This window comes from Mastomys coucha, unplaced genomic scaffold, assembly GCF_008632895.1.
Source record: "Mastomys coucha isolate ucsf_1 unplaced genomic scaffold, UCSF_Mcou_1 pScaffold23, whole genome shotgun sequence".
Classification (NCBI taxonomy): Eukaryota; Metazoa; Chordata; class Mammalia; order Rodentia; family Muridae; genus Mastomys; species Mastomys coucha.
In genome coordinates this window covers 59,931,631-59,957,964 of record NW_022196906.1, presented here as the reverse complement: position 1 = coordinate 59,957,964, position 26,334 = coordinate 59,931,631, and the positions used below count along the sequence as shown (strand labels likewise).

Sequence of the window (26,334 nt, the reverse complement as noted above, 5' to 3'; positions counted from 1 at the left end):
AGAGAGAGAGAGAGAGAGAGAGAGAGAGGGAGGTATATTGGTGCCTGCTGATGCCAGCTTTGGATACCCTGGAACTGGAATGATTGAGATGGATCTCAGGCCTGACTTGAGTACTGGGAACTCAGCTTTGGTCCTCTAGAAGAGCAGTAAACCACTAAACCATCTCTCCACAAACAAAAACAACGACTCAAAAAAGCAAAATCTCTATGGCTCAGGAGTCCTAGGTTCCAGTCTAGAACTTAGGCAAACACCAAACACATTTCTCCCAAAACATAGTGATGTCTCAGTTCTCAAAAAGGTAAGGCAAGCGGATCTCAAATTGTGATTCTGTATCTCAAAGCAAACTGAATTGTCCAAAATTATGGCCAAAAGTGGCAGATACAGAATCTGAAATGACCCTCAACCAACCCTCAAAAGTCACAGCTCTTCACCAAATATATGGTAAATAGGATGTATTTTATTTATTTATATTTATATTATATATATATATATATATAATTTTATTACAATGTGAGAGGTCTAACATAATGCTGTGTCTCTTAGAAAAGCCCCCTAGGGTTATTTGAATCCTCAGTTGTTCCACAACACATGGCAAGCATACTGTTTGCCCTTAACAGAATATTTAACGTCTGCATGTCCAGCTGTCTCAGCACACAGCTGTTGGCAGCAGACTTCTGAGCTAGGCAGGCCACAGCTTGGGCAGACGTGGTGGACAGAGTGCTAAGAATTTGCAGCTGTCCTGTGTGGCATCTGCCAGAAGTTCCCATAGCATCTATGTCCAGCATCTATGCCAGTGTGCGGCTCTCATCAGGAAGCCGGAATGTTCACAAAATATGCTGTGAATACCAAGCAATGTAAACAAGGGGCCAAATGGCTTGTGGATTTGTCCCAAACTTTAGGCATGTAGGGTGAATGTGGGGAAGTGTGTCTTAAGACAAAGTCTTTTTTCTGTAGACCTCCCTGGGCCTGGAATTCTATGTAAAGACCAGGTATAACAGGCCCCAGACCTTAGCATGACTGACTCCATGGTAGAAGTGTCATTTGGGCTATAAAGCTCAGAATGTAGATAGTACCATCTGCTAAAAATGAAAACAAAGACCTAATCTATCCAACTCCACAGTTCTGGGAAAGTCTCTAACTGTACTAACCTTGCTTTTTGGCTTCCGTAGTTCTGCTTCTGGCTAACTGGTTTTGTTAACTGAAGTATGTCAACTCAGGACATGGTTTTTGGGGCTTAAAAGTTCACTCTGAGAGCTGGAGAGATGGATCCGCAGTTAAAAACACTGACTATTCTTCCAGAGGTCCTGAACTCAATTCCCAGCAACCACATGGTGGCTCACAACCCTCTTGTAACGGGATCCCATGCTCTCATCTGGTGTGCCTGAAGATAGTGACAGTGTACTCATATAAATAAAATAAATAAATCTTTTTTAAAAAGTTCACCCTGAGAAAGGCTTGGGAGCTACACTATGATCTAAGATCCAATTTAGTTGCCAGCGGCTAATAAAGACTTTCTATTGGCTTAAACTCCTTTCTGAGAAGTCTTCTCTGGTGGATACCCACAGCGCAGGTTTGCCTCAGACTTACAGTGCTTCTCCTGTTTCCGCCTCCTGAGTGCTGGGATTACAGGTGTCTGCCATCATAATAGACTTGTTTCTCTTTGACAAAATATCGTTCGCTCTAAATCACACAGAGCAATTATATATATATATATATTCATGTCTGACAAAGAGCTGGAGGGATGGCTCAGTGGTTAAGAACTCTTGCTGCTCTTGCAGAGGACCTGAGTTCAATTTCCAGCACCCATATTAGGTAGCTCGCAACCATCTACTTGTAATTCCAGCTCCTGGGGATTAATTATCTTTTCTGGTTACTACCAACACTTGTACATGCACACACACACACACTTTTTTATTTTACTTATTTGGTTTTTCAAGACAGGGTTTCTCTGAATAACCCTGGCAGTCCTGGACCTCACTCTGTAGACCAGGTCAGGCTGGCCTCGAACTCAAGAGATCTGCCCTCCTTTGCCTCCTGAGTGTTGGGATTAAAGATATGCACCATTGTTTGCTGTAATTTTTTGTTTGTTTGTTTTGTTTTTTTGAGTTCACTGCAATTTTAAAAAGATATACATGAAGTAATGTAATTGTTAGACTTGAGCAGAAACTGAGGATCAAATGAATGATGGGAGTTTTCACTGCTCTTTTTTTTTTCTGTTTTTTTGAGACAGGGTTTCTCTGTATAGCCCTGGCTGTCCTGGAACTCACTCTGTAGACCAGGCTGGCCTCAAACTTAGAAATCCACTTGCCTCTGCCTCCCAAGTGCTGGGATTAAAGGCACGTGCCACCACCGCCAGGCTCCACTGGCTGCTTTTGAAGAGGTCCTAGCTTCAACTTGTAGCATCTACATGGTGGCTCACAACCACCTGTAACTCCAGTTCCAGGGGATCCAATATCTTCTTTTGGGCTCATTGGCACTGCATGCCTATGGTGCACATATATACACTAAACCACACACATACACAAAATAAATTTTAAAAAATCTATTAACATATTATTTGTGATTAGTATAATGAAAATAAGTATATTCAGAACTATACTATACTCTAAATACTTCCATAGCTGCCCATTGCCTTCAAGTTGATATCTAATAATAAGCTTTGGCTCTTCAATCAGCTCTCTGTAGGCCCAATGTGCTATAATCATAGCAGCTGCACAAAGGGCCCTTCCTCTCCCTCATCTGGTGATGTCTCAGTGCATTAGGCCTTGGATCTAAAATGCCTCCCTTCATTGGGCCCATCTGAGTATTCCCAGAAACCAGGGATTTGTTAACAAATCTCTGGAAAATACTTAAAAAAAAAAAAAAGCCAGGCGGTGGTGGCACACGCCTTTAATCCCAGCACCTGGGAGGCAGAGGCAGGTGGATTTCTGAGTTCAAGGCCAGCCTAGTCTACAGAGTGAGTTCCAGGTCAGCCAAGGCTACACAGAGAAACCCTGTCTCAAAACAAACAAACAAACAAAAAAGACAATACTGTCTTGCAATACCATCTTTTTGTTGTTTTGAGACAGGATTTCACTATGTAGCCAGACTCTCCCTGCTCCAGCCTGCCAAGTACTGAGTTTACCAGAGCATGCCATCACACCCAGCTTGAATATCATCCTGTGGGATGCACGCAGATGTACGGATGTGAATGCACATTGCACACTTGTGGGTGTGCATGCAGAAGCCACTGGTCAGTGTCAGGTGTCTTCCTCGGTTGCTCTCCACCTCATGCTTTGAGACAAGGTCTCTCACTGAGCTGAACCTGGAGTTAGTGACTAGGCTGGCTGGCCAGTGAGCCCCCACGATCTTCTTGTATTTATCTCCTAATTGCTAGAATAACAGGTACACCAACTTTCTGCAGGGCTGCTGGAGATCTGAACTCAGGTCCTCATGCTTAAGAAATCACTATTCACTGAGCCATCTCCACATTTGCTTTGAATATTACCACCCCGGATACTGACTTCAGCGCCAACATACCAAACGATGCTGTTTCCCCACTGCTAGATACAGTCCTAGTCAGAGAGCAGTGGATTATAGGGATCAGACGCTGGGTAGAACTGCCAGAGAAACGTGCTGACTTGCCTAATCTCTAGTTTGTGACCTAAAGGCCCCATCACACAGAATACTGATGATGTGGTTATTGTGATTAATAATTTATTTACTGCCATCTGTGACTTGAGAGCCCTGAATCTGAGGCTGAGGCTACAGCTCAGTTGGTAGTGTGCTTGCCTAGCATGCAGGAAACCCTGTAATTCTAGCACTGACAAGGAGGCAAACAATGCTGTGGGTAGAGGGGAGAAAGACAAACATAAATACATACACATACATACATACACACAGAGAGACACCCCTTCTGATTCTATCCTTGGACAAGACATTTTCCTTTTCTCCACGTCTGGTCTCCTTGGTTGTAAAATTAGTTTATTTGCACTAAGCCTCTATGTTCTTTCTAATTGTAAGATCAGAATTCTATCGACTTAGGGACTATATTGAGGGTTTTTTTTTTTTTTTTTTAAAGTCAGGTTCAGATGTAGCCCAGGCTAGCCTCAAACTTGCTATATAACTAAAATGCCCTTGAATTTTAGATCTTCCTGCTTCCACCCTTTGCTTGCTGGGATTACCGGCATGCATCACTTTATGCAGATTTGTGGACCAAACCTAGGGCTTCATGCAAGCTAAGTCCACACTCCACTAACAAGGCTTTATCCTCAACCTCTACTAAGGAATAAGTGCAAGGGCTTTCCCTCAGAGTTAAATTCTGATAATCCTCCCCACTCCCTACTGTCAGAAGAGCAGCCCAGGGCTATGGACACGGCTCCTAGGTATATCACTCTAGCAGCTTAAGCCCTAGGTTTGACCTCCAAACAGAAGAATAAGAGGCAGAGGAGGAGGCGAGGGGTGGCTCTGGAGACGTGGCTCAGTAGTTAGAAGGACTGGCTGCTCTCCCAGAGGTCCTGAAGTCAATATCCAGAAGCCATATAGTCTCTCACAACCATCTGTAATCGGTTCCGATGCCATTTTCTGACATGCACATGTACACACAGAAAGAACACTCATATACATAAAATACATAAATACATACATCTTAAGAAGAAAAAACAGCTGTGAGATGGGTGGGGTGAAAAAGTGTGTATGTATCTCTCAGTAAAGCACCTGACAGGCCCTGGGTTCCTTTCCCAGAGCTAAAACCCAGAGAGGACATAAGGGCGTCTAGTGTTTTGTAATCTAGTTTTAAACAGTTAAAGTAGCTCCCCAACAAAATGTCTCCATGGCATCAGCTCCGCCTCCTGGTTACTGACCTGAGTGCCTTTGATGGTGAACTGTGATATGAAAAAGCAGCGTTTTAAATTTTGTTTTCTGCACTTAGGGACCAAATCCAGGGCCGAACTGGGCAGTGCACTTCCACTGAACTAGACCTCTTATAAATAAGTATTTTTAACTTATTTGTGTGCTTTTTTTTTAAAGATTTATTTTATGTATATGAGTACACTGTAGCTGTACAGATGGCCGTGAGCTATCATGTATGTGGCTGCTGGGAATTGAACTCGACCTCTGCCACCCCGCTCGCTCTGGCCCCGCTCACTCTGGCATAATTCACTGTAACTGTCTTCAGACGCACCAGAAGAGGGGCGTCTCATTATGGGTGGTTGTGAGCTGTGGGAACCCTGCTGATTCCTCGGAGAGGACTCCAGAGACAGCTCGACTCACCAGGGGGCTGGAGCCAGCCCGAGAGATTGAAGCCAGAACTGAAAACCCAGTTTTCTTAGAGACTAATACTTTGATCGCCTTTCATGTCCCGGAAGCCTTTGCCTGGAATTCCTAGCTTTGATCCTGCCCGAGTGTCTGTTCTCACCTAGTTGCTATATGCATACCTGAGTTGCCTCTATGTACTCACCTAGTTGCTATATGCATACCTGAGTTGCCTCTTGTATAAATATCCCGTTTCACTAAGTAAAGATTACACCTCGATGAGAATCCTTTCCTGGTGTCGCTTCTTCTTCCCCACCCACTTATCTTACAGGTCTCCAAGTTCCCGGTTCGTGAATTCCCACGGAGTGTAGTGAAGCTGCGGGCCGGCTTACTACAGTGAGCCACCGTGTGGTTGCTGGGATCTGAACTCAGGACCTTCGGAAGAGCAGTCAGTGCTCTTACCTGCTGAGCCATCTTGCCAGCACCCGTATTAACTTTTTTTAAGTCCTGGGAATAAAATCAGTTATCACCTATGAAAAACAGGGAGTCTATAATGGAGTTACATGCTGCCATCCCCTCAAGTGCTGCTATTCTTTGTTTTTTTAACATACCTATATGTGGTGCATACATATAGGTATGTGTTCATGTTTCTGTGTACATGCATGCATGTATGCATGTGGACCAGAGGTCAAACTCACGAGTCATTCCTCAGGAGCTATTCACCTTGGTTTGTTTTGTTCGGGTGTGTGCCTGTGTGTCCAAATGAAGATGTCAGATACTGTGTTAGTTTTATATAAACTGGAATAGTCACATGAGTGGAAGAAATTTTTGCTGAGACATCGGTCCCTAAGATCAGGCTTGTAGGCAAGCCTGTAGGACATTTTCTTAGTGATTGATGTAGGAGGGCCCAGCCTATTGTGGGCAGTGCCTCTGTAGGCTGTTGTCCTTGGGTTGTACAAAAAAAGCAGGTTGAGCAAGTCATGAGGGGCAAACCAGTAAGCAGTCCACCTCCATGGCCTCTGCATCAGCTCTGCCTCCAGATTCCTGACGTCAATGTCTCTGATGGTGAAGTGTGATATGGACGAGCAAGTGAAACTAACCCTTTCTTCCCCAGATTGCTTTTGGTTGTGGTGTTGGTCCACAGCTACCTTCCTCTATTCCTTTCTGCCTTATTGACAAAGGTTCTCTCAGTGAACTCAGAGCTTGCCGTTTCAGGTAGGCTAAGTGGCATTAGAAACACTGTCTCTCAAACCAAATAAAAAGTTACTAAAAAAAAAATTAGCGTTGGCAAGATAGCTCAGTGGATAGACACTGATGACTATGACTTACAAGGTGGAAGGAGAAAACTGACTGCTCCTCCCCCTTCCCAGATAAATCTGATAAATTTTGGGGTTCTGATTCTTCACAATGTAGCAATGCCTGAACTTGTTTCCTCATCTTTTTTTTGTTTTGCTTTGTTTTTGTTTTTCAAGGCAGGGTTTCTCTGTGTATCCCTGGCTGTCCTGGAACTCACTGTAGACCATGCTGGCCTCTAACTCAGAGGTCTCCCTCTGTGCTGGGATCAAAGGTATGTGCTACCACTGCCCAGCCTTCATTTCCTCATTTTTGAGATGAAATTCTGAGATCCTTTCTCACTCTAAAACCTTTTTCCTCATGTTGGTGTAACGGTGTCCCCACAGCGTGGCTGCCCCCAGGGTAAAATGATTGTAGAAGGTCCAGAAGTGGAGAACAGCAGCACCACGGAGGTAAAGGTAGAGAGACGGCAGATTTAGAATGTGGTCCACACGGTCATGAAGGCCATCGAGTCCCCAGATCTGCAGTCTGCCAGCCAACTGGACAGTCACTGGTTTATGACTCCCAAGCCAGAATTCAGTTTCAAGTCTGGGGTAAAGTAAACTTTTTTCCAGCAATAATAAAAATCCAAATAGGAATGTCTTGCAGAACTTGTGGATAGCTGAGGTTGACCTTCAACTTCTGATGCTTCTGCTTCTGCTTTCTGAGTGCCAGGACTACAGGTGTGCACCACTGCCTCAATTATGAGGTGCTGGGGGTCAGACTCAGAACTTCACCAAGGCTAAGCAGGCAACTCTACCTACTGAGCTAGGCCTGCAGTCCATAGATGACCATTTAAAACAACCTTTTAGAATATATGCACACCATTTAGTTGTCTTACTCTTCAAAAGACATAATCTCCTTTAAGCTGAATATTATAAATAGAAATTTTATTTAAATTTCTTGTGTTATTCAAGTAGAAAAGTTCACTCTTAACTGCTACATACAATGGAGAGCGCAACACTTCCACCTCCTGATAACCATTTCTTTTTCTCCCACAAGGTCATCTTCTTTCAAAACCACAGCAGTTGCTTGTAAATAAAGCTTTTAATAAATTACAAGTGTGCAATGGATCCTTGTCCGTTGTCTTCCTAGCTACTTAATGCACTGTTGCATAGCAACAATTCTGTTTTCTGTTGTATCTTTGTTGGAAGTCTTAGAGTCTGAAATCTGCACTGGCTTGGGTGAGCGTGGGAATTTTTCTGGTACCACGCATGCAAATATCCATTGTAGAAATCAGTAGCTGTTAGTGTTTTCTTAAGCATTACTGATCGAACACCAATCCAGCCATCCTAAAGGACAAAGAACAGACAGTGAGTAGACAATGGGGACAAAACTTGACAACAAAATAAACTGTATTTTATAAACCATGTCAGGCATGGTGATACAGTTGAGGCAGGCCTGGCCGATCTCTGATTTCAAGGACAGCCAGGGCTACCTAGTAAAGCCCTATCTTTAAAACAACAACAACAACAAAAATCTCAAACTGTTATAGAAACAACTGCTGTTACTAAATGCCTAGAACACATTGTACTGGATGACATGTAATGCTTATCTCTGAAAGTTCCTTATGAAGAAGTGAAATCAACTGTCCTGATCTATTCAACAGAGAAAATAGAATACAATGTTACCCAAACATAACAAGTCAAGGCCTGAGAGTTGGCTTGACAGTTAAAGAGCATGCACTGCTCTTAACAGAGGACCAAGGTTGATTCTCAGCACCCACTACTGGGCAGCTCACAACTGCCTGTGATTCCAGTTCTGAGGGCATTCAATACCTCTGGCCTATGGGGACATTTGAATTCACATGAACACATCTCTCTACACACACACATAATTTTTTTAAATCTAAAAACAACAGATCTAATAGGTAGGCAAATCCAATGTCAGCCCCAGGTTAGATAACCGATGCTTGTGGTTGGTGGGTGATTTTTCACAAGGCAACACAACTGATAAGAGTCTAGTTCCTGCCAGGCCGTGGTGGCACACATCTTTAATCCTAGCACTTGGGAGGCAGAGGCAGGTGGATTTCTCAGTTTGAGGCCAGCCTGGTCTATAGTGTGAGTTCCAGGACAGCCAGGGCTACACAGAGAAACCCTGTCTCGAAAAAAAACAAAACAAAGAGTCTAGTTCACACACTCCCCAGCTACAATTGCTTCTGTGAGAGCCAAATAAAGACAAAGAATGAGTACATTCAGACTCAGATGAAGAAAGGTCTTCAGAGTGAACTGAAGAAAGCTGAGCAGTGGGGGTGGGGGTGGGGGTGGGGGTGGAGGGGTCTGCACACACAGCCTGTGTTGGCAGATCAGTCTTTCACACTTTAAAACATGTTTTGTGAGTATTCAAAATCTAACATAACTACTACAAAATAGAAAATACCCAGGAAACAGAAAGAATGTGGAACACTTCTTAGAAATATGCCATAGCTTTGTTAAACAATGGTCCCAGTCATTAAAAAATCCACTATAGCATCAAGGTGTGTCCATAGATAACCTCAATCCCAACACTTGGGAGGCAGAGGCAGGTGGATCTCAAGTTCAAGGACAGCCTGGTCTACAGAGAGAGTTCTAGAACATCCAGGGCTACACAGAGAAACCCTGTCACAAAAAAACCAAAAAAACAAAATAAAACAAATGATAATACCCCCCCCCCAAAAAAAAACCCCCACTATATAGCCTAGGATGAGGATGGCCTGGAACTTACTATGTTGCTGAGGCAATCCTCCAATACACAATCCTTCTGCCTACACTTCCAGAGTGCTAACAGCAGGCTCTCAATCAGTTTAAACTTTTAAAAAGAAGTATTACTATTACTCTGTATGTATGCATGATGGAGGACATATGGAGGTCAGAGGCCAGCTCTGTGGAACTGGTTCTTTCTGTGGACCTGTATGTGAATTTTGAGGAATGAACTTACTTAGGACATCAGGCTTGTGTGTCATCAGGAGCCTTTACCTGCTCAGCCACCCTGAGGGCCTTCAACAGCCATTTTAGATTAGTCAAAAAAAAAAAAAAAAAAAAAAAAAAAAATGGAGCTCGGGAGATGGCTCAGTGGGTAAAGCATTTACCATGCAAACACGAGGACCCAAGTTTGGATCCCCAGAACATACACAACAGCTTCTGGGAGTGGGAGCCAGAGACAGAAGTCTCAAAGGAAGCTTATGGGCCAGATGACCTGGGGTCTGCAGTGGAGAACAGAGACTGGGTCTCAAATAAGGTGAAAAGCACAGACTGACCCCAGGCTGTCCTCTGCCTTGCATGTGTGCTGTGGCATACATGTACCTGCATTCACACAACCTACACACATACATACATGTTTTAAAACCTTCCTTGGAGCTGGGCAGTGGTGTCGCATGCCTTTAGTCCTAGCACTTGGGAGGCAGAGGCAGGCGGATTTCTGAGTTTGAGGCCAGTCTGGTCTACACAGTGAGTTCCTGGACAGCCAGGGCTACACAGAGAAACCCTGACTCGGAAAAACAAAAAAACAAAAACGAAAACAAAAAACAAAAAAACCCCAAACCTTCCTCAGGCATGAGATAGCTGAATCGGTAGATACACTTGCTGCCCAGCCTGATGAAAGAGTGCCATCCCTGGAGTGGACATATGCAAGGAGAGAGCCATCACCTACAAGTTGCCCTCTGCCCTCCTCTGGGCACACCTGTGAGGCCCTTTCCTGATTGCTCACTGACACAGGAAGGCTGGATAAGAAAGCCAGCCAGGAGGCTGCAGAGCTCCTTTACCAGAGCACTTGCTGCTCTCACAGAAGATGGGGTTCAGTTCCTAGCACGTACAAGGTGGCTCATTACCATCCCTAACTCTAGCTGCAGGGGACCCAACACCTTCTTGGGTTAACTATTCACTTAATGACCTGTGTGGACATTAGGCATGCACATGTAGGAAAAGACTCATATATGTAAAGTAAAAAGGAAGGGAGGGAGGGAGGATGTAAGCAAGCAGCGTTCCTCCGTGGTTTCTGCTTTAGTTCTTGCCTCCAGCTTCCTGCCCTGAGCTCCTGTTTCTACTTCCCACAGAGACAGACTGACCTGGAAATGTGAGAGGAAGGTGCTTTTTGGTCAAGGTGCTTATTCACACGATGAGGACACTGCCCTCGTTAACTGCTCTTGAGGACACATGCCATGTGTTCATTCAAGCAGATGCTCTGATGACTGACATGAGATATAAGAGCTTACTGATTAAGTAGCTTTCAGAAGTCCATCGTTGTGGAATCTTCTTTCATTGGGTAACAATGATAAAACCTTCATTACTTTAAAAAAATATGCTGGAGAGCTGATTATTTCTTACAGAAATTAAATTGTTTTTTAGCTTAATCTGAACTGGAAATGCTGTCTTAGTGCTTGATTGCTCTGAAGACACACCATAGCCAAGGCAGAAAGCATTTAAATGGGGCTTGGTTACAGTTTCAGAGGTTAGTCCACTATCATTATGGCAGCCTGCTTGGAGTGGATATACTCTGATCCACAAATGAGGCATAGGGACAGACAGACTCTGGGCCTGGCATGGGCTTTTGAAACCTCAAAGTCCACCCCATAATGACACACTTCCTTTTAACAGGGGCACACCTTCTAATACTTCTAACCCCTTCAAAGAGTTCTACTCCCTCGTGACTAAGTACTCAAATACATGAGCCCATGGAAACCATTCTCATTCCAACCATCACAAATGGTACACGGAAAGCCTGGTATGGTGGTATATACCTGCAGTTTCAACACTCAGCAGGCAGAGGCAGAAGGACCAGTTTTAGGCCAATCTGGGCAGAAAAGTCAGCAGTGAGTTCAAGGCTGGCCTAGGCTACTTGAGACCTCATCTCAAAAGAAAAGGAAAAAGAAAGACAAATTACAAATTTAGCAAAAACAATCACAGTAACTTGAAGCTAAAGTCAATGTACCTTGCAGTGAACCAGCAGCATTTGTGATGGTCTGTGGTATACCACAGACCCTGGAGTCATAGAGTGTCCTGTTAATTTCGGATCTAAGAAGGGAGAGTGAACACAAGAGAACTAATTATGCAACGTCATGGTACTTCTTAAAAATCAAAACCATGTGTGTATGTGTGTGTCATGGAGTTAGGCAAGCTGAATTTTACAGAAATCAGCATGCCGCCTGCTCCAGCCCTGGGTGTAACATGGGTACAGCACTTGCTCAGGATGTGCAAGACACTGGGCTCATCTCCAGCACTGACAAACAAAATTAAGTAAGTAATTAAGTAAGTAAGTAAATAAATAAATAAATAAATAAGACTCTTCAGTGGCAAAACTAATGATGGAGGGGACATACTTGCTAAGTCCTAGCTCTGTAATCTAAAACTGCCTGAAGCCATGTGCTCTGGCAAGAGTTCCACACAAATCAGAAGCTACAGTTCTTGCTCCACCTCCCAGGAATCACCTTTGATGCTGAATTTGTCAATTCAGTACTGTCACTTTGAGAAACTAGCTGCCCAGTGGTGGAACAACTCACAAGATGTGAGACTTCCTCTGTGTGGTGGTTTGAATATACTTGGCCTGTGGGAAGTGGCACCATTAGGAGGTGTGGCCTTGCTGGAGAAAGTGTTCCAGTGTTGGCTGGCTTTGAGGACTCCTAGTTTTCAAGCTCCGCCGAGTACAGAAGAGACTCTCCTGGTTGCCTGCAGAAGACAGTCTCTTGCTGCTGACTTTGGAACAAGATGTAAAACTCTTGGCTCCTACAGCACCATGTCTGTCTGGATGCTGCCATGCTTCCTGCCATGATGATAATGGAATGAACCTCTGAAACTGTAAGCCAGCCCCAGTTAAATGTTGTCCTTTATAAGAGTGGCCCACATTCCTGCTCATCTCATCCAGAGACTGCTCAGGGACCTCAGAAAACACTGTATGTGAACTGCTGTGCTCTCCTGCACTGTCCAGACATTTTCATTATTATGTCCACTAGTGTGACTTTGACTAAGTCACTCACAGCCCCACTCTGGAATTTATAGGAGCACAGCGATACTGCCTGCCAGCACCCAAGTTCATGTGATGCTTGCATGAAAAAATACACATGAAGGGACACTGCAAGGGATAAGGAGATCAACTGCAGGGTGTATCATGAGTGCACTGAAAATAACAAAAGAAAACACAGGTCCTTATGCTCAGTCTGTGTCTGAGAATTAGAGAGATGGGATTCGGGGGCTGACACGGCTTCAAGTGGACTATAGTGAAAACAACTTGTCAGCTATTCAGAAGTTAGTACCTGCCAGGCAGTGGTGATGTACACCTTTAATCCTAGCACCTGGGAGGCAGAGGCAGGTGGATTTCTGAGTTCGAGGCCAGCCTGGTCTACAGAGTGAGTTCCAGGACAGCCAGGGCTATACAGAGAAACCCTGTCTCCAAAAAAAACAAAAAACAAAAACAAAAACAAAAAAACCCAACAACAAACAAACAAACAAACAAACAAACAAAAAAGAAGTTAGTACCTGCAAGGATGGAGTTGTTAACTTCTACGAGATCCAGAAGTTTAATGGGGTTCTCCATCCAGAGTGTCTGCAGTGGAACCTGCAATTGGAACAGAAGGATTCATGAAGAATGCATACAAAGCCCAAAGCCTTTTGGAGACTGCCATATCTTAACCCACTCTGATGTTTCTTCCATGTCCAGAGAGACTGGGCACTCAGTCATCAAATCTGCTGAAACAGAGCTTGAAGGACCCTCTGTATCATCTTTGCAGTATGTGTAAGACCCTAAGTCTTATGTAAGAGTCAAAATTTTAAATAGTAGCCTTAATACGTCCAACTAAACATTTATGCTCAGTTTGGAAGCAAGAATTAAGAGCTTATGTTAAAATTTAGAAAGTGAAAGAATTTTATACTTTCACAAGAGGCAGCCACTGTTAAGAGCTTGGTGTGTATGCCCCTGTATTATTCCCCTCACACCAAATGTTATTAGTACAAAAGCCTAAAGCATGGCCGTCAGTGGATGTGTGTCTCTTTCACCTGTGCCCATCTGTGAATCAATCACAGTTATTAAATCATATGTAATTCCTTTATAAAAGACATTTCACACATTTCCAATTTCTTGCTAATTTAGACAGCAGTGTCTTACTGTTATAAACTGTGACAGTAAACAGCTTTGTGGGGCTGGCTGGCTCAATAGGTAAATATATTTGCTACTAAGCCAGATGGCCTGAGTCCTGTGTGAAGGCCACACAAGATGGAAAGAGAGAATCCATTTCTGAAAGTTGTCCTCTGACCAACACATGTGCATACACACTAAATAAATGTGATGAGAAGACACATGCATGCCATGTCACACACACATGTGCATACACACTAAATAAATGTCATGAGAAGACAGTTTTGTAGAGACACCTCTAAGAACTTACATAAATCCCAGCACTGGGTGGTAGAGGCAGGTGGATCTCTGTGAGTTTGTGGATAGCCTAGTCTATATAGTTATAGGTCAGCCAGGGCTACCATATCAAATACATACACACAAAAGAACCAAAACCAAAACTGAGTTGTAGAACTGATGGTAGAAAACATGCCTGGCACGTGCAAAGCCACGGGTTCCACCCTCAGCACTGAAGGGGGAAAAATCCAATGACAAAGAGATTCTTCCCAAGTCTACCATTAAGCAGGTATGAGGGTTCACACCTAAGTCCCAGCACTCAGGAGGATGTGGCAGAAGGAGCTCCATGAGTTCAAGTCCACCCTGGCAGCAGAGTAAGATGCTGCCTTAAACAACAAAACCAAACCAGCGAAAACCAGGGCAGTCAATCTCTCATTAGCTTATGAGAACTTTATATATTTTAAGAAGTCAGACATTAAATTCTTGTATGTTTTATAGACCTTCCAAATGACAACTTTGAGTCTTATGACTAGTCGCTTTTCTAAAATGGTTTTTAATTTTTATGGATTTATAGTCACCAGTCTATTCTCACATGACTTCAGTAGCTCGTAACCATGTTTTAAGAGAAAGGCTTCTTTACACTTTAAGATAATATGATCATAAAGTTACCCAACTCTGCTGTCTTCCAGTCCCCGTGTGTGTGTGTGTGTGTGTGTGTGTGTGTGTGTGTGTGTGTGTGTGTGTGTGTGAGAAAAATACTTGGCCCAACTTTGGTTTTCTTAAAATAAAAAGCATACAGCACTAGTTTAACCCTATTAACAAATTTCAGGTATATAATACTGTTAATCATATATTAACCATATATGTATATGTAAGTTTTGTTTATATCATTGCTTGTTTGTTGCTCTACAAAGCCTTGGCTATCCTGGAACGCAGTATGTAGTTCAGAGATCTGCCTGCCTCTGCCTCCTGAATGCTGGGATTAAAGCATGTGCCACTGGAGCTGGTGAGATAGCTCAGCAGTTAAGAGCACTGACTGCTCTTCCAGAGGTCCTGAGTTCAAATCCCAGCAACCACATAGTGGCTCACAACCATCTGTAATGAGATCTGAAGACAGCTACAGTGTACTTACATATAACAAATAAATAAAATCTTAAAAAAAAAAAGTGCCACCACACCAGGCTTAAGCAGTTTGATTTTAAAAATGCAGAAACAGAGCTGGAGAGAAGGCTTAGTAGTTAAGAGTACAGGCTGCTCTTCCAGAGGAACTGGGTTTGATTCCAGCACACATATGGCTGCTCACAACTGTCTGTATATAACTCCAGTCCCAGGGGGTCCAATGATCTTTTCTGGCCTCAAAGAACACTAGGGACAAATACGGTATAAAGATATACATGCAGGCAAAATGCCAATATGCATTAAATAATATAAAGGTAGAGTCTCCAGGCTAGAGAGATGGCTCAGTGGATAAGAGAGCTTACTGTGTAATCGTGAAGATAGATGGGAGTTCATAGCCCATCACTCACATAACAAGCCTGACATTTAGGAAATAGCTGTAACTACAGCTCTGAAATATCAAATGGCCTCTCCTGGCCTCTGTGCATGCATGGGTGTGTGTGCATGCACATACACATGCTCATATACCCAGACACATAAGTATACACATAAATAATGAAATAAAACTTAAGAGGAAAAACCTTTAAAAAAAAAAAAACTAAGGCAGGCTTCATGGGCAAGGGCCAGCCAACTGCTCCCATGGTACCACTTACTGGGCAACGTGAAATGCCATCTTTGGTACTTTAACACATTCACAATATAAACGAATGCAACAAAAGCTGACTGAAAACATAATGAAAAAAATACCAAAAATAATTTTCCTCAGTCTCTCTGAGCTCGTTATTTTCAGACTGTATTTTGATGCTGATGCTTTAAGACATTATGTGTATGTGGGGGAACAAAGGGGATCTTCAGTTCAAAACCAGTCTAGGTTACACTGGGAGATTGTCTCAGAAAAAAAGAAGCCACCAGGTATTGGCCATATCTGTCACCCCAGCATTTAGAAGGCTGATGCAGGAGAATGACTGAATGTGAGGACAACATGGGCTACACAGTGAGTTCCAGACCAGCCTGGATCACAGACTGAGACCTGCTCTCAAAACAAACAAATGGGGGCTGGAGATGATTTAGCAGCTAAGGGCGAGCGCGGCTCTTACAGAAGATCCAAGTTCAGCCCCTAGCACCGGAGGCAGAAGATATACTAGACAGAGTTAGAAGACTTACCTTGTTTTTATTCTCCTTTACAATAGGGGATAATCAAACCTGATTAGGAGATATGGCAGAATGTATATTTGAAAGCACTCTGGGACTTCCAAGGCTATAGCAAAACTTAAAATTTAAAAGTTTAAGAAAATTTCCTAGGTTTAGTTTATAAGGTTCATTCCTAAATAAATATACCTAGAAAGGAAACAATATGGTAAAACCATAATGTAACAATTCAACTCACAATATCCCCAATGGCAAGGTGAAGTCTGAGTACTTGCTCTGAGTTCTGCTCCTCCCACTTGACACAGCTGGTGCCAGCAGAAACCTTGGGAGCTGCAAGACGAGACACAAGTAAGAATGAACAGGGTTCAGTGTTCAGGAACTGATACAGAGTCAGGCTGAATTACAAATAGGAAAGAATGGTCAAGTTCTCTGTGCTGCAATATGAAGTTAAAATAAAGTAAATCTAAAAAGTACTAAAGCATGAGCAAACTACATTTTAACCCTGGAGTCAAAGCTCCAGAGAGGGCAGGCAAGATGGCTCAGTGAGTAAAGATGCTTGCCTTCAAGTCTCGCAATGTGAGTTCAATCCCCAGAATTTCTGTAGGAGGGCCAGATCCTGAAAAGCTATAGTGGGTTGACCTGAGGCTGTTTGGACTCTAAAGCTGGGCCCCCAAGGCCTAGTTGTCCCAGAGAATCTGCATGTACACCCAAGTGACATTATGTGTGACCTGCTCCCAAGTTATTTTTGATTGGTAAATAAAGACGCTGACAGCCAATAGCTGGGCAGTCGAGACATGGAAGGAGTTTAGGGGGTTGTTTAGAGTTCCTAGGTGGATCCGAGAAGAACCATGAGAGGGAGGTGGAAAGGGAAGGAGAAGCAGCCTTGGACTAGGTGAGCCATAAGAAAACCCATGACCCTAAGGGCTGGCCAGTCAGAGTTGAGAGCAGCCCAGACGAAACATAGTAAGTAGTAATTCAGGGTTACTGATAGGAAAGTAGATTCTAATAGCATAGAGGGTAGATATCTGCCCAGCTCTAGTGTTGATTAAGGCTTATTGTAAATATAAACTTTGTGTGTGTCTTTTATACGGAACTGAATGATCAAGGTGGGACAGAAAAAACCCCAAGTAAACAAATAAATAAAAACAAGCATTTTTGAAAAGACAAACATAAAATACGTAAGTTAAAGTTAAAACATATCAAACTGAAAGGACATGTAGTTCATATTACAGAGGCTGAACTCTGGTATTATATAAAATATTCCTAATAAGTGAAAAGGAACAAACCAAAATCCTGATAGAGAAAAACAGAACAACAGTAAGATACCTCCAGAAAAAAGAAATACAGAGCAGTCAAATACTCCTTAAACACGCAAAGACAGTAATGTCACTCAGGAATAATGCACATTAAAACTACTCCAATATTTTACTTAAGCTTTTTTTTTTTTTTTGGATAGGGCTTTACTATATAGCCCAGATTGACCTTGAACTAAAGATCTGTCTGCCTTGCTTCCTGAGTCAGCTGTGATTATGAGGAGGAATCTCACCATTTAACTCGGTCTCAGCTACTGGATTAGGAAGCACACGTACATAAAGTGATTCCAGACTGGGAACAACTCACACGCCCTCAACAGGGCATCTGCTGAATAAATAGGATAGATCCATGCAACGGGGAATTCTGCCAATAAGACAGAAAAAGGAGCCAGCACAGTGGCTCATGGGACTTGTTGCTTTGGCTCCTAGCACCCACATGGTGGCCCATGGCCATTTGCAACCCCAGTTCCAGAATACCCTCTTTGGCGCTGTCCATATGTGGTATACTTACACACGCAACAAAAAACACTCACACACATAAAACAAATAAATCTTTTTAAAAAAAGAGAAAATTTTAATTAAAGCAGCAGTGTCATAGATGTATTGTTAAGAACAAAAATCAATAAAAAAGTAAACAACATACAGAAAGACAGTAAATACTTTTTTTTAAATTAAATAAACAAAAAAGGCCAAGTGTGGTGCCACACACCTATCATTCCAGAACTTGGGGTTGAAGGCAGGAGGGTCAGGAGTCAGCTATATGGCAAGTTTAAAGCCAGCCTGGGCTACATGAGACCGTGTCTCAAAAAGCAAACTTTTTTTTTCTTTCTCCCCGAGACAGGGTTTCTCTGTATAGCCCTGGCTGTCCTGGAACTCACTCTGTAGACCAGGCTGGCCTCGAACTCAGAAATCCGCCTGTCTCTGCCTCCCAAGTGCTAGGATTAAAGGCGTGCGCCACCATTGCCCAGCAAAACCAAACATTTTAAAAATGACAAAGCAAAGAGAAAGAGAAACAGAAACTGGATCTGAAGGGAATCTTTTTCTTTTTTTTTTAATTTTTATTTATTTATTATATGCAAATACACTGTTGCTGTCCTCAGATACACCAGAAGAGGGCGTCAGATCTCATTAATATGGTTGTGAGCCACCACGTGGTTGCTGGAATTTGAACTCAGGACCTTCGGAAGAGCAGTCAGTGTTCTTACCCACTGAGCCATCTCACCAGACCCGGGAATCTTTTTCTAACTCACAATCTGGGGAGCCCTGGTATCGTGCAAGCATTCCATAGGAGCTACACCTCCAGTTCTTTTCATATTTAAATATTTTCCCTAAAACTACATTTTTAGGTGTGATAGTGTATGCCTATAATTCAAGTACTTGGGAAGTTAAGGCAGGAGGACTGACGTCATTTCTAGGCTATCCTGAACTATTTAGCAAGACCTTGCCTCAAAACAAAAACAAAAAAGAAACTCAAAACACACCAAAAAGTTTTACATTTTGGGGTGACTAATTAGGATTATATTAGCAAAAAAAAACCAAAGATTCAAGCAGTCTTGAAGATGTGTTCCTTGGATCCTAGATTGTTATTGTTTGTTTCTGAATGGATATAAAAATACAACTTTGGACATTTATTAAGACCTGTATGGACTGGATATTGGATGCTATCAGGACATGTTTAATGCCTTTGATTTTGTTTTGTTTTAGGACTAAAAAATTTTAGTTTTTCATCTTTTGTGCATGCTTTGGCTATGTGAATGTCTCTGTATGTATCACATTGATGCAATGCCCACAGGCCAGAAGGTGACAGATATCCTGGGACTAGAGTTACAGATAGTTTTGGGCCACCATGTTAGTACCAGGTGTCTAATCTAGGTTGTCCCCAAAAGCAGCCAGAGCTCTTAACCACTGAGCCATATCTCCAAGTGCATGCTAACGGAACTGGAGATGAACTTCATCATTTATACTGCTAATGAACAATCAGAATTTAAAATTATATACATGAAATATACACACATAAAGATTTAGGGCAAACAGAGGTGCTAAATACTTCTCAAAATAAAAGGTTGGGGGAACTATTGAGAGCTTACCAACTATGACCTGGAAATCACACAAAGGCAGTGATGAGGGCAGAGCATTCAGCCGCCACCACGGCCAACAGAACTTTTACAAGAGATGAGAATGTCCGGCCTCCACTCACCGTATGTCACTCCCTCAGCCGGCTGCGGCCTTCCATTGTTCAGACTTTCAGGCAAATTTTTCAAAACTGAGATAAGCTACAAATACAAAAGAAGAGAGAGAGAGAGAGCAGAGTATATTCAACAGAACAAGGAGGAATCATCAGAGTTCAATGCCATAAAGTAACCTATTCCAGCAAGGGTAGGGGCAAACTAGCTTCGCCTGTTAGGATGTGTGCTGATGGGTGTGCTCTGTGGAGCACAGTCACCAAACTGCTTTTCAAACAGTGTTGAACTGCACCTGGATGCACAGGCTATTTCTATCAGGCAGCCTGTGCGGAGCAACAGGCCTACTCTAGGGAACGAGGCCTCACAGGAACATGCTCCAATCCTATCCCATAACCTACGGGTGCTGGCATTTTGGTAAAATTCTCTGACGTGTTTGTAGCACTCGATGTTGCGTCTGTGAAACAAGTGTCAGCAACAATTACCTCAGATGTTGTTGGGAGGGTGCAAAAGAAAATTCAGAGTATCTAGAACAGTTTCCATAAATGGCAGCCACCGTAGAGTCACTTCTGAGGGAGTGCCCAGAACAGGAGGCACTAGCCATACAGTGGGGAAATGAACAGGTTCCTAGGGAGTAGCTGCTAGCCAGTGAGAGAAGTAGCCAGATGTAAGGATGGAGAGAGGGCACCTTGGGAAAATAAACTAAATACCTCACTATGGAATGGAGGGGACCACTGAAGAGCACCAATTTTATTTGAAAGCTTTTATTAAGCACCCACTCTGTAACTCTCAATGGTCACAAATAATGGACAAAGGAAGCCAGGGACAGGAACCAATCCCTGCTTGGTTGTTAAGACAAGATCTCATCAGCCCAGGCTGACCTGAAACACAGGATTCTCCTGCCTCAGCCTCCTGAGTGTTGAGATTACAGGTGAATATGCCCATGTTTGGTCCCAATCTCGGTCTTGATCTCTCTCATGTTGTTAATTATTTTATTACTTTTTACAGTGTGCACATGAACCCAGGTCGGGGGTCAGAGAACTTGTTGGCTTCAGTTCTCTTCTTTCATCATGTGAGTGCTGGGGACTGTGGCAAGCACCTTTACCAGCTGAGACATCTCACTGCCACCAACTCCATCCCCACTCCTACCAATGAAGCTTAAAAATGACAAATCCTAAGATTTGTATTGCTTAAGAAGCCTTCTAATGCTGCTGCTGATGACGACACACACTGTACCATGTTGGCACCAAGTTTTGACAACACCGCTTCCAATTCCTTTGAAGTGCTCTTGGGAGGCACAGGGATGGTTTCCTGCTTGAGAATTGGGCCTATATCAAATCTGGCAAGGAAATAAAAAACAACAAAAAAAAAAACATCAAAGTAGCCAACATTAGTATTTGTTAAGACAGATATATTTGTATACATAGCACAGAGACAGCTTTTGCAGGCTATTAACCTGTCAGTCACTCCAGTTTGAGGTCACCCTGGCATATGTGAGACATTGCTTCAAAAGTAAGAAAGGTGCGGGGCTGGTGAGATGGCTCAGTGGGTAAGAACACTGACTGCTCTTTCGAAGTTCCTGAGTTCGGATCCCAGCAACCACAATGTGGCTCACAACCACCCATAATGAGATCTGACCCCCTCTTCTGGTGCATCAGAAGACAGTTACAATGAATTACGCTAGAGCGAGCGGGGCTGGAACGAGCAGGCCGGCAGAGGTCCTGAGTTCAGTTCCCAGCAGCCACACACATGATGGCTCACGGCCATTTGTACAGCTATAGTGTACTCATACACATAAAATTAATAAAATAAATCTAAAAAAAAAATGAATTTTAAAAAAAAGGAAGAAAGGTAGGTATGTGGTCGCAATGCCTTTAATACTACCAGTACTGGGAAGCAGCTGCAGGAGGAACTCTCGAGTCTGAGATCAGCCTAGTCCACAGTGAGTGCCAGGCCAGCCAGAGACATAAAACGGCTCTAACTCAAAAAATCCAAAACAAACCAACACACAAAAACAAACAAACAAAAAATCCATGCTTCAAATCTATCTGTCATTTATATTTTTTTAGAGAAATTCAGGTATTAGTAATTCCAATGACTGATTTACAAGGACTTTAAAGAGACTCTGTATGAATCTGGGAATACACATGCTTATGTTAGAGACCAGGAACACTCAGTGTCTACAAAGGCAAAGGGTGACGCTGGGGAGTTACCCAAGTCAGCATACCCTGACCACTCCCCCAACCACAAAGGGCTCACACACACACAACCACAAAGGGCTCACACACACACCAGTTTAATTTAATGAGTTCTACCTTTTGGGTCTAACTTGCATAATCGTTACTCCAGTGACCGTGTCTCCATTAAGCACCGTATGGATTATCGGCGCAGGACCACGCCACCTCGGGAGGCAGCTGGGGTGCACATTCAGTATGCCACTGAATCAGAAAAGGCAGAAATTAGTATAGGAATTAGTTATTGCTATCAAACTAACATGCACTTTCATCATTAAACTTTCCAAAAGCCTGGTACAGTGGCACTTATTAATCCTAACACTTGGAAAGCTGTATGTTCCAGGCTGGCCTGTACCACAGATTGAGGCCCTGTTTCAAAACAATCATCACCCTGAAAATACCCGACAGCGCGTATCACCTGTAATATACAGCCTGTAAGGTTAAAAGTACATGACCTTGAGACTGTATCACCTAAAACATAAAGTCAGAGGTGATTTCACTCTCTTACCATAAGCAACCAATGAAACGGAATTAAAAACAGAGCAAGCAGAGACTGGAGAGACAGCTCAGTGGTTAAGAGGACCAGAGTTCGGTTCTCAGCACCCCACGCAGTGGGTCACAACCATCTGTAACTACAGTTCCAGGCAATCTGACATCCTCTTCTGGCCTCTCTGAACGCCAGGTACCACATGGGGCACAAACATATTATGCAAGCAAAACACTCATGCACATAAAATAAAATGAGTATATCTATGCAAAAAATGTTTTTAATTAAAACAACAAAGCAAATAGGGATATATAATAAGATACTGTGTCATCAAGTAATATCCCTACCCAAATATTCAGTTGAGGGTGAAATTTATACAACTTCAGACAGCTACCACATCTCTAGGCCATACAATCTTATGGAGTAGTATCAGATACACCACCTATTGTTGACCAAAACGACATCAGAAATATGAGGAGTTTTTCAGATAAAGGGAACAGTGCAGAGATTTTATTTACTATTTTCTTCTCAGCTGCTGCTTCCCAAGTGCTGAGATTAAAGGAATGTACATATGTTTGACATGTACAGAGATTTGTTTTGTTTTGTTTTCTCTGTATAGCCTTGACTGTCCTGGCATTCACTCTGTAGACCACACTGTCCTTGAACTCAGGAGATGCGCCTGCTGCCGCCGCCTCTGCCTTGCGAATGCTGAGTTTAAAGGCAGGCGCTGGGCCAGAGATTTTTTTTTTCTCGAGACAGGGTTTCTCTGTATAACTCTGGTTGTCCTGGAACTCACTCTGTAGACCAGGCTGGCCTCGAACTCAGAAATCTGCCTGCCTCTGCTCCCAAGTGCTGGGATTAAAGGCATGTGCCATCACTGCCTGGCTGGGCCAGAGATTTTAAGGGAAGAAAATGCTTGCCATGTTCACCACATGGCAAAGCAGACTAGCTGGTGTAGAATGAATCAGAAGAAGCAATAGCATCTGCAGAAGATCAGTGGAGGTCATAATGGGCTGACACAGGGCTTTGACTTTTAGTCCAAGTTGAGACTGAAAGCTACTGGAGAATTCTGAGCACACTGACATGGTCTGACCAACAGATCCCTTAAAGGGATCAATGTAGCTGCTGGGTTGGCAAAGAGGCAACCAACAGGGAGGGCCAAAGACAGAAGCAGAGGCTCTCTAGGAGGTGACAAGAGCGGACACAGTGCTAGTGACAGAATTAACATGACGGACTGCATGTGGGACCCAAGACAACTGAAGAATGACTCTGGGGTTTGGGGCCCAGCATCCAGAAGCTAGGGTTCATTGTTCTTAGATAAAGGTCTGCAGAGGGGTTAAGTCTTTTCAGTGAGAGAAGCCTATGAGACATCCAAGCAGAGCTGTGGACAAGGTGGGTACCTGGAGTTCAGGGAGAGTCAGGTTAGGACTGCCAGCATATACATGATATTTAAATGAGGGCGGACAAAAGCCAAGGACTAGAGAAGAGTTTAATACATTTGATATTTTGTGCCAAAATAAATCTTTTTAAAAAAGATTTATTATATATAAGTACATTGTAGCTGTCTTTAAGACACCCCAGAAGAGGGCATCAGATCTCATTACGGGTGGTTGTGAGCCACCATGTGGTTGCTGGGATTTGAACTTAGGACCTTCGGAAGAACAGTCAGTGCTCTTAACCGATGAGCCATCTCCCCAGCCCCTAAATCTTATTTTAAAAGAAGACAGTAAAGAAAACACAGTTTAACCTGGGCTTGGTAGTACACACTTTTGATCTGTGCACGTAGGGGACAGATACAGGCAGAGCTCTCTGTGAGTTTGAGGCTAGCCTGGTCTACATAGTGAATTGCAGGAGGACAGCCAGGACTACATATAGTGAGACCCTGTCTGGATGGATAAATAAATAGAAAAAGAAAACACAGTTTAAACTATGGCATTTTAGATGCAAGACCCATTCATAAAAGACATGATGTCTATACTGTATTTCCTTAGAAGTAAAACTTACTAGGGAAATTTAAGAATAAGAGCCTCACTCAAAAGCCGGCCAAAGGAAGCCACTACCCCAACGTCATATTCTCCAGATCCCACGTCGGGCCACTCATACACCGGGAGCTGAGACTGTATGGCATATTGCTTCACAGGTAGTCCTTTGGGGGATAGCGAAGGCACTGTGACAACTTCCAGTTTCTCAATTAACTTTTCCTCTTTGTCGTCTCTGAGTTTGAAAGATTGGGAAAAAATTCAACAGTGTCAGGGCAACAGCTCAAAGCTAAACTACTTCATGAACTGCAAATCTATTTTTACAATTAACTCCATGAAACATTTGGAGCTTAAATAATTAAGATTTTTTGCAACCAACAAACATGGTTTTTACATTTAATACAAAAAAATTAAATTTTATCTTTTCTTATTATTACTGTGTGCATGTGTGTGGACATGTACTACAGCATGTGTGTGGAAATGAGAGGAAAACTTTCAGGAGTCAATTCTCTCCTTATAGCATTCACAGGGTGTAGCTCACATGGGCCTGTCACTCCAGCTCCAGGGAATCAGACACCCTCTTCCGGCCTCCACAGGCACCAACACATGCTAATAGACACACACACACACAAATAAAATTTAAAAATATAAAAATATAAATCTTATTTAAGAAGAAAAGTATTTGTAGAAAGGCAGGGGTGCAGCTGGGTGGTGGTGGCGCACACCTTTAATCCCAGCACTTGGGAGGCAGAGGCAGGCTAATTTCTGAGTTCGAGGCCAGCCTGGTCTACAGAGTGAGTTCCAGGAGAAACCCTGTCTCTAAAAAACCAAAAAAAAAAAAAAAAAAAAAAAAAAAAAAAAGAAAAAAAAGAAAAAAAGGAAGGAAGGAAGGCAGGGATGGGGGTGAGAGAACCAGTGGAAGGGACATTCCAGGAAACAAGGGAATGATAAATAACCAAATAACCTTAAGTTGGGAGGGAAGTGGGGTGGTAGACATATCAGGCATTCAGGAAAGGCTGAATTACAAATAATTCTCCCTAGCAGACAAGGTCTGTCAAATCGCATCAATATTCCACGTATACGAAACTGTTCTTAGAAACGTATTCATTTGAAGACGGTTCGCTAGAGGCTGTTCAACACTAGAAAACACAGGCGAGTAGAAGGGCAAGGAAATTGGAGGCCACCAACAGGACCGCTGGGCAGCCACAGCAACGTCGGGAAGGGACGGACTTTGGAGTCACAGCCCATTTCAGCCTACCGGCTCCGCCCACGGCCCTGGGCACTGGCCGGGCCTCTCCAAATACCGGTTCCCAGGCGCGGGAAGGTGGAGGGTCTGCTGGCAGGTTCTGCCGGAGCCGCAGGAGCTCCGCGGGCCGGGACCCAACGGGGCGCCTTCCCGGGAGCCCCGCTGCCCTGGGGTCGCGGCGGTGGCCGCGGCTCGGCGTGGGACCCCGCTCCGGTACCTGGCGGCGTGCAGCGCCCGCAGCGCTTCCCGGGCAAAGTGGTCGGTGCCGAGGAATAGCACCCGCCAAGGTGGCTTCTCGCGGACCCGGGAGCCTCGGCCGTTCTTCCCGCCGAACCCGGCAGGTGACTGACAGAAACAGCGTGGCCTCCTTCCCGCCAGCCACCGACCCCAGCAGCGCGGCGGAAGGAGCATCACCTCGGCCTGCAGCGGCCCACCATGCGCATGCGCGCCCAGGGGGCGGAGCATAGAGCTCAAAGGCCCAGGCACACGCAGAGGACGAGGCCGCCTTGGAGGCGTGGCCCAACTGAGTAACCGCTAAGGAAGAAATTTGAGGGTATTATTTGATGTGTATTATTTAGCCAAGGCCCTCAAAGAACACTGCAGGCACTAACACAAAGCAAGCAAGACGCTCATATACATCAAATGAAATATGCATAAAATAACCCTTAACAGGAACTACTGGAACTCACTCTTTAGTCCAGGCTGGTCTCGAACTCAGAAATCCGCCTGCCTCTGCCTCCCAAATGCTG

General features: G+C 43.6%; 1 protein-coding gene across 1 annotated transcript; it reads right to left on the bottom strand.

The window, feature by feature from the left end:
- Positions 1–7,437: 7,437 nt before the first annotated feature.
- On the bottom strand, positions 7,438–26,056 carry Mtfmt (mitochondrial methionyl-tRNA formyltransferase). The gene is given in 10 exon segments (XM_031344483.1): positions 7,438–7,692; positions 7,695–7,856; positions 11,470–11,552; positions 13,011–13,089; positions 16,385–16,476; positions 19,657–19,732; positions 20,876–20,978; positions 21,955–22,077; positions 24,365–24,574; positions 25,803–26,056. Coding segments are annotated over 10 exon segments (1,209 nt in total). The 5' UTR covers positions 26,051–26,056; the 3' UTR covers positions 7,438–7,659.
- Between the last annotated feature and the right edge of the window lie 278 nt (positions 26,057–26,334).